This window comes from Lepidothrix coronata, unplaced genomic scaffold (assembly GCF_001604755.1).
Source record: "Lepidothrix coronata isolate B3197 unplaced genomic scaffold, Lepidothrix_coronata-1.0 Scaffold5, whole genome shotgun sequence".
Classification (NCBI taxonomy): Eukaryota; Metazoa; Chordata; class Aves; order Passeriformes; family Pipridae; genus Lepidothrix; species Lepidothrix coronata.
The window spans coordinates 5,373,909-5,383,563 of NW_016690185.1; the positions used below are offsets into that span (position 1 = coordinate 5,373,909).

At 36.3% G+C, this 9,655-nt stretch overlaps 1 protein-coding gene across 1 annotated transcript; it reads left to right on the top strand.

The window, feature by feature from the left end:
- Window positions 1–869: 869 nt before the first annotated feature.
- On the top strand, window positions 870–8,433 carry LOC108503446 (nephrocan-like). The gene is made up of 4 exons (XM_017827395.1): window positions 870–895; window positions 1,192–1,336; window positions 3,652–4,553; window positions 7,826–8,433. The coding sequence occupies exons 1-4, from the start codon at window positions 870–872 to the stop codon at window positions 8,271–8,273; spliced, it is 1,521 nt and encodes a 506-aa protein (XP_017682884.1). The 3' UTR covers window positions 8,274–8,433.
- The last annotated feature ends 1,222 nt before the right edge of the window (window positions 8,434–9,655 follow it).

Below are 9,655 nucleotides of genomic sequence, written 5' to 3' on the forward strand. Positions count from 1 at the left end.
GTGTCCAGGAAAGAATATGGCAATTGTCCAGTGTAAGCCCAGCTGCATCCAATAGGCATTCCCATCGAGGACTGTCCTCACTTCTGTTATCCATTTGTCAAATCAAACTGACATTATCTTCAGCTTGGAAAAATAAGTGGCCTAGTTCTGCATTTAAGGAATAGGATTAGCTACTACTGAAGATATGATTCAGAGGATGGAAGGAAGCAGGTAACAGTGCAAAGCAGATCACTAAGGTACAAAGGTTTGCAAAGACACAAGTTTGTACATTGTAAATTGCTCAGTGCAAAGGAAAATAATCACAACTCAAACTGTATGCCTTTCGAAACTTTACATTTCCAGCTGGCACAGCTAGCAGATATGTAAAGAAACACCAGTAAGTAGAAAGAAAACTCTGAGGGGAACTTTGGTGTTCTCCATCTGTCATGGGATAAATAGGTCTTATTGATATCTGTCACTTGATTTGTACTAAACGCTTTCAAGCATTTCACATTTATAATTTTCAAATATAAGAATAACTAAATTATGATCTATGGGAATTTCCCAAATACAGGTGACTTAGTTTTTTGTCCAACCAGCAGCACTCAGCTGTACCACAGATATTCAAAAAGTGAATAGAACATTTTCACTTTAAAATAATAGCTGCCTGAGTTTGGGGAGTCTAGGGGAGTGTGTGTGTGTGATCTGCATAATGCAAGAAGAAGAGCGAAAAAGCTTTAGTGTTGGCTGTAGTTGTGTTTTTTTCTGTTTCTAATACTGGGTCACAGAAGAGACAAAGGTTTTACAGCCCCAGTATAAAACAGCTCTTTATCTTTTCCCCACTAATTCTGTGGTGTCACATTTAACAAAACTAGGAAACTGGAGATAATATGGATGTTTGCAGATTAGATGTCAGGTAATAAATAACACTAATTTCGCATACCTACAAATGTAAAGGCACCTTATCACTGTTTAATTTTCTCAGTCTTTGTATTGCCTGCCAACATTTTAACCCAGGCAAATTACGGTATTGTTTTTGCTGTTTTTTCACTGGGATAAAATACACAGTCATAATATCCTTTTATCAGATTTCATGGTATAAAAGGGCTTTGGTGCTTAATTCAAGCCGCCTGTTGCTGAGACAATGTCAGAGTTTCTGTTTTGGAAGATGTATTTGTCATATCTTTTAGTCGTCTTCTTTTCTTTTCACAGTGGTCTAAGTACCACTTGCCCAAGAAGATGCAGCTGTGACCCTGCCCAGTCAGTGCAATGCTACAGAGCTACAGAGATACCCAGAGAGATTCCTTTTACCACCAGGAGACTCTACATCAGCCACAGCAAAATTAAACAACTCCAGGTAGGAAAATTCAGCAAAAGTACTTTCTGTAGTGCACTGTACCTGAAAGTTGGGCTTCCCAGATGGTAGTGCCTTTCAAGTGAGGAGAGAATCTTATTCCATGTTCTAAAAACTGGTGAAATGCTGACAGATCTGGTTTTTTATTTTTACTTACTCTTTAAGAATATGTAAATATATTCCTGTAGTGTTTTCATTACCCTGCAATCTCCAAGCAGTAGTTCATGCTGTCACACTCATATTTTCTATGAAACTCAAAAAAATAGTAATTTACAACTAGGAATCAAATAGTGACTTGTTTTATATATGGTCAAATAAACATTGACTTTAAGAGTAATTTTTTAGCCTGTAAATTGAAAGGTTTTATGTCATTAGAATCATTTCCCTAATGAGTGAAATGGAAATTCTTTTCCCCCTCTGGAGCTGCAAGTGTCAGGTATAACTTAAAGATTTAATTTATTTCTAACTGTGTTAATAAGTGGTGTTTTATCTGCTAAAAGAAAATTGTCTATCTTGCCTCCACAACAGAGGACTGTTTTAAAAAACTGTTTATAACAAATCCCAGTTCACAGCAATCCTAAAAGAAAAAAAAGTCATTAAAAATTACAAATTGATTAAAATGTTTCTATTAAAAAAATAGTATATTAGATCCATTTTCAGGAGATCAACATTTTAAAATGTAAAACTATACTAGTATCACTTCACAGACCATCCAGTTAGAGAATAAAACACCACTTTCTAGCAAAAAAAGAGCTGATAGTCTTTCAAATATGTCTTGATTTGTATTAGAAAGACTGGTGGTTTGTAACAGCATGGATAAATGTTTAAGTCTAAAAACAGCATGATCACAAAGCTTAGCAAAGCATGCCAAATAGGTGGAAAATAGAAATTATAATAATACACATTAAGAAGTCTAACATCATTACAGAGTGAATGTCTGTACATTGACCTTCACGTAGCTCTCTGTCACTTAATAAGATGAAAATTAAGCCTCTTAGAGACTTATAGAAATCAACTGAGGAAAAGCAGAAAAATACTGCTTTTGAATTAATAGGAGAAAATGTGTTGAATTGTCAAGGTTCACAATTGTTTCAATTTCCTTAAGATGGTTTTATAATTACATATGATTATGTTTTTGTACTCTTGAGCAATGCAGTTCATTCCTATGGGACTTCTCTTTGTAAAGCTTTACAAGATTAGCCTCCTAATCATGACCAAAACTGGACATGCAATTCTGATTTTGCTATACAGCTACATATACAAAAACCACAAAACTGCATTATAGAACAAAAAATACAATTCTGACAACTTTAATTGCTGTTGAAAATATAAGGTTTTTAATGGAGTACATTTCCTTATTGAATTTAAACATAATTGATGGAGAAACCTGCATCAATAGAGGTTCCATATCTATACTTTCTCCCTTACTGCATCCAGTCTGGTAGTGCTCAGGAATTCCTTTACAAGACAGAATAAAATTAATCAGAAGGAAAAATTAAGGGCATCAGAAAAAAAATGAAATCTGACTCCTCTTTCAGAGCTGTTTGGGCTTTAATTTTAACAGAAGTTAAATGCAGATAAAACTGCATAGCTAAGATAAAGAGATAAAACCCAAAACATGCAGGAGTTGGATTAATGAAGCTGGAAGGCATCTTTTAACAGTCATATTTATAAGCTGATTTCATATACACAAGTATGTATTCAACCAGGATGACAGAAAATAATTACTACCCAGAACCTGTACTGCAAAAAACTTGTACTGCCCACCTCGTACTGCACTCAGATTCCTGGGAGATTATGCTGTAGAACATGCTTTGTGTTGGATTCTAGTTTCCTGCCAAAACCTTATAGCAGCAAGAGGTAAAGATATCCATGCATACTTCCTCTGGGGAATACATGCTGCAATGACAATACTGTTGATATACGGCAATGGCTGTATGATAAACTCAAAATTGCTTCAGCAAGCTCCATTGAGCACAGTGAATATTAACAGCCATCTACTCTCTGCAAAGACTTCTGCCACTGGTTGTATTAGCTCTCTATTTTATATAGACAATCCACCAGGCAGAAATAAAAGATGTGTTTGCTCAAAACCAGACACAGTATAGACTTAACAAAATTCTAGAAATGTGACAAACCGCAAGCACCTATAGTTAGTTAACACCTCTATAGTTACCACTTATCTGTTTCTCATTCTAAATATATAGCTTTTCCATATATACTAGCAATTGTCAGAGCATCTAGAAGAAGTAACCAGTGAGGATATCTATAAATAGATGGTGTACTATCACATGAATTTATTTTTTTTTCTCTTTAAGTTTACTGACTTCAGGAGAATGTCTGTCCTTGAAGAGCTGGTCCTGTCATGCAGTGGCACAGAATCAATAGAAAACAACACTTTCAAAGCTCTGAACTCCTTGAAGTCCCTGGAACTCTGCAAAAATCAGCTAAAGCAAATACCCACCTTTCTCCCATCTGGCCTTGAAATTTTAAAACTCGCTGATAACTCCATCAACACTCTGCATGCGACTGATTTTGCAGGTTTGATGAAACTAAGGGTGCTCGATATTCGGAACAACTTGATTGCAACTCTGCCTCCAAGTGCATTTTCTTCCCTTTGCAATTTACAAAGTCTGATCCTGGATGGCAACAACATGGAATCCGTGTCTGCACCATTTAAGCTTCCTAGGCTGAAGTATCTAAGCATGGCTGATAATAAACTGAATTCATTCCCAACCAACTTCTTTGCATCTTTTCAAAATCTACAGTTTCTCAGTTTAAGTGGAAACTTTCTGACAAAAGTGCCTCTTGACCTACCTAGATCCCTGCTGTCACTGAATTTAGAGAAAAACCGACTTAAAATGGTGAGACTTCGAGACATGAAACATCTAGAAAACCTGTCTGAGTTCTTCCTGTCAGAAAATCGGCTAACATCAATAGATGGTGCCCAGCTTCTTCCTAACTTAACAACATTGGAGCTCTCTAAGAACCAGCTCCACAGTATGCCATTCAGGCTGCCTGGCAGACTGCAGAAACTCGACTGCAGCAATAACCTGATTCAAAAGGTGACAGCCCAGGACTTCCAAGGACTACAAGACCTCAAGCACCTGTTTCTCGACAACAACGCTATGAGCATGTTTGAGGCGGGAGCTCTTCAACAGTGTGCACAGCTTTCAAATCTGGCGCTGGAACAGAATCTCCTCATTTCTATTCCGCTGAGGCAAGTGAATCTGAGTGCAGCTGGTTCCAAGGTGTCATCTCTCCTTCCTTGCATTATGAGAATAAAAGCCAAAAATTTGTATTCAGCCCCAGTCATGGTAGAAGTCTATCCATAGCATAAACCAACTGCCATAACTAGCGCTAATTAGCACTCCTGTTAGCAGTCTTAGAATAGAAGTAGAGCTGTTTTCATTACATCTGTGGTCCCCAGTGAATCTGCTCATTTCACATCTCTTCCTGCCAGTGAGACCACTTTGTTTAATCAGCACATGAATAAGATGAACCTGCTAGGAGAATGCAACAGAAGTTGTACTGTTACTTAGATTTATCTTCCCTACAAAAGAAAATTAATAGAGCATTTGATAGAAAGGAACTAGAGCAATTTTAAAGCTGATGTTTCCACCAATCCATGCTGAGTTTATTATTGTTAAAATATTAAGATTTCAGGAACTGAGTCTGGTCAAAAAGAATGTGCTCTTTCAGTGATAATAGCATTCCTAACTTCATTAAATTCACACATTATGAGGTATTTGGAATGCATATATAGTCTCCAGCTTAAGGCTATAAGCAAAATTCCAGTCAAAACAGCATAAAAGAAACATCCCTTGGGCACACTGTGTTCATTAATGCCCTGCTTAGAGGATGTCTCACATTCATCTAAGTGTGGTCGTGGCCATTATTAGAGACAGCATATGAAGCCAAATGGAGGTTGCTCTGATATAAAGTGGCAATTTTATTATTACAAAAAGCTGTGCAATAAGATGGCATAAAAATACCAAAGTAATTCCATTAACATCAACGTCTTTAACAAAACTGCACTGTAAAACTTTATTTTTATGGCTTGTGGACAGGTTTAACTAGCCCAAATAAATAATGCAGTAAAATTTCAATTCGTTTAGCATAAGGTCCTTTAGCATTTGAATCTATTTGGCAGCAGCTTTAAAATCAGAAAGTGATTTAGTGGTGTATAAATATTTGATTTGACCTAGCTTGACAGAAATGTTTAATGCTTTCTAGTTACTTTAGGATTGTCTAATCCATCTTACTTTACAACCTTCGCAGTGAAGAGAATTAACAGGGAGGAGTTCTCTATTAGTCTTTAAACAGTACAACTTTTAAGGAGATATCGGAGGCTTTTATTTTCAATTCAACAATGAATACAGATTTCCAGGGAGGGCTGTAAACACATAAGAGGGGAAAAAATTACAAGATGTAAAATGTATGTACTTAATTTATTTGTCTGATGATGACCAGGTACGAACGGATATACAGAAATAAAAGTATTACTTTTGACAGCTATCTGAGAACTGTCACCACTGTAAAAGGTTAAAAAATATGGATAATATGCTAAAGTGAATAGGTCCTAGCATTTTTTTTTTGGCAGGAATGAGGACAAAGAAAACTTCTTTTGTTTCTTTTCTGAGAAGAAAATAATCCACAAGTCCAAGTATTTTCAGGACTTTTAGAGAAGAGTCTGTACTTTCTAAAATCTTGCAGGGAGTGGTGCAAGTGTGGGGAAGAGTCTGATGATGTGCCCTAAAGTGGTAGTAGCACAAGGTGGCTGCCACAGTCAGCTCCTGAGTGAGCACAGCTCATCTTCTAGCAGCAGGGTCAGTCATCATGTACTCCAGTGACATTATTTTCTCAAGATCTACATAACCTCAAGTCAAATAACATGGCCACAAAGCCTAAGTCTAACATTAGTACAATAGGACTCTTAACAGGCTTAAGGACTTGCTGGTCAGGCTTTGGACTGCAATCAGTCTGGATAAACATCTCGAATGATTTCCCACTGCCCTTGACATTAGTGGCACTCTGGGTGCCCCAGAGTACCCTTCTGACATTATAGTGTCATATTGAGCAAATATAGTCATTGCCTGTGGTTAGGATTCAAAACAGATTTATTGCAGGCACAAGCATTTGGTAAGATCAAATTTTGTGGAGTGAATCACTGTATCGACACGTGAAATTCTCATCTCCACTGGAAATATCGCAAAATACAGATCTGCACTACTCTTGAATTAGTACCACTGAACATGTCAGATTTTCATAAATTTGGGAACCATTTTTCAGCTTAAGAGGTCAAACTCAGCTTCACAAAAAACAATTGGTGAGGGTCACAATTAACCTCTTAGTCATTTTCAAAGGCATCTCATATTATTACATTGAGAGAAACTATCACATGAACCTATACCAGTTGTGGTATACTGCTGTTTCTATTATAAATAGGTCTTGGTAGTATTATTTATAATTTCCCTGAGAGTTTCAGTCAACAAGTTTCCTTAAAATCTCTAACTATGACTTTTAATTTCATCACCTTGAATACTACCATACGAAAGTGATTTTTAAGATACTTTCAAATAAATTGTATTAAAGATATTCCATACCAAGTAAGTGGCTTTTCTGTTAAGCACTTGTCACTAACTATAGCAGAAGAAAATTAGGTCATAAATGAGCAAGACTTTTGAAATAATAGTCTTATCATAAAAAATTGTAATATGTATGAAAATAAGAATTATACTAACCTGTCTAGTATCTTGTCCAGAGATTATCAGCTTTTTTTTTCTTTTAAATATAACCAGTTCTAATTCTCCGAAGTACAATTTAAAAAGACCATCAAGAAGCACTTGTATTTTCCCTGTTGCAGATTTATTAACAGCATGTCATCAGATGGACTACTGCTGTGATGATTAATGTTTGAGTCTTATGGGAGCAGGAGAACAAAACAGAAGAAAAATTCTAGTTCTTTATGAATAAAAAGAGCTTTTTAAACAAATCATATATAGGAGCACTTGAAAAGCAACATTGTCATGATTCTCTAAACTTTTGATCTTTCATGGTGCTATAATTTGGTCATTGGCATGCTTATGGCATTGAAGAGTACAAAATGCATTTTTAAGCTTGACACTCAAACATAATTTTCTTCATAGTATAGCACAGCAAGGCTGCTGTTTAGTTCAGCTCCACAAGCACAGTCAGTACAGGTCAGAACTGCAGTAATTTGGGAAAAGAGTTCAAGGGTACACAGGCAGTATACTTATAACTTATAAAACCAAACAAAACCCACAAACAAATAAATAAACAAACAAAACCCCCCAAATACTCACAATTCAACATGACCATCTTTATTTGCAGAAGATTGCATTTTTTAGTGATAGTTTTATTTTAGTACATCAGATGTGCCTGGAAAAGTAACCATCAGCAAATACCACTTACAGAAACAGAAACAATATGAAGAACATAACATCTTTCTGTTGTTTTATTTTTATTCAGACTTCCAGACACCCTTGCCAGATTGGATCTAAAAGGAAATGGCATAGAGGATGTTGGAGAACAAGAGTTGAAGGACTTGAAACAGCTTCAGGTTTTAAATTTACGGAATAACAAGATATCTGCCTTGGATCGCAAAGTCTTGGAGTATTTACCCCGTCTTCGTCATCTGTATTTAGATGGAAACCCTTGGAACTGCACCTGTGACCTTCTCAGAACCAGAAGAGCGCTGGTGGCCAAAGGAACGGATGTCCAGGGAGGGCAGTGTGCAGCGCCAGCAGAAAGCCGAGGAGAAAGTTGGATGTCTTCCAAAAAGATTCTGCAGCAGTGTGAAGGCAATCTATCTTCCACAGAAACAGATAAAGAGGATAGAAAGAAAATGAAACCCAATGAGGCCTCCAGCATTGGAGTAAACACAGATGATGATTACTATGATTATGAATTAGATTAACCCCATGGTTTATCTGTACTGAATCTTGAAGCTGTCTAGAGCTGCCCACTGCCACCAGTGTCTCTACTGGCAAGCGGCCTTCTCATCTGCCACTAGTTTTCCTCTTTTATTTGTACTATAAGAGGTAATAACTGGTGAGAGAAGGTCTGAAGTAAGGATGCCATTGTGAACTGCATATTGTAAAAAAAAAAATTATTTGTTAATCTATGCCATTAGTACTATGTAGTTTGAGGGAAGTAAGAATACAAATACTATCTCTTAGAAAAGCAGCCTGTAACTCTGTATGGACCTTTTTATAGTAGAACATTCTTATAATTCTTATAATTGCATAAAACCCCCACAAATAAAATCTTGCAATACCACAAGATGCTATTACTGGGAGTCTGGTATTCAACACATTTAAACTCATGGGTTTGCAGTTTGAGATGGAGAGTTACACTGATGTGAAAAATTTCTCGAGATTGTTCAGAAATTCTTTCTTTTGAGAAACTGATTTCAGTTTTTCTGTAACATTTGCCTCATTTATTTGAGACTATTTTAAATGATGTTAGACAAAATTAGTTGAGCTGCAGGCAAAGCACAAAATCTTCATCACAGCAAATGAAATAAACAAAGAATCAGTGTCCTGGTTAATAAGATTTAACATTAGTTCCAAAGTTTATTAATAATGAGGACTGAAAACTGTGGGGTAAAGTTGACCTTATTCAATTGTTGTAAACAAAAGAAGAAAGATTCTCAGGAAATAGATCTCTACCTCTGGCAAATATTAGGATAAGATCAAGTGAGGTGAATTTTTGTAAGAGTTTATTTTGGTATCTGAATAGCTAATTGGTTACAATATAGCTTAAGATGCTGTGTGTACGCTTTTGGGTTAGGTGTATTTAATGTGCAAATACACACTGCAAGTGTCCCCCTTCACTGGCAGGAACTTTCCAGACTTTTGCACATGCACAAAAAGAAATTACTTAATGGTATATGCATTAACTCTGATGCATGCACAAATTTTATCAAGCAGTTCCCAAAGCGTGTGAAAATTAAACAAAACTCGATTACTGAGTCCACTTAAAGAAGTGACTTACAAACAGTAACCTAAAGGGTTTCCTGGCAGTTCATGATTTCAGGTGATAACTGAGGAGTAATTACATCAGCAAATTACTTTTCAAAGCAAACAGTTTCTATTATTTTTTATCTTCTGTTGGCGTTCAGTAACCGAGCAATCACTCACCTTCACAGAGGCTGATTTGTCAGGTGTTAGAGCACAGCTATTTGTTTATGTTACCTATGCAAATGCAACTGACACTTGGGTTTCTTTAGCTATGCAACTGGACACATTAAGCTATGCAACTGGAACAGAAAGACCTAAGCTCATTTTTCTTTACATT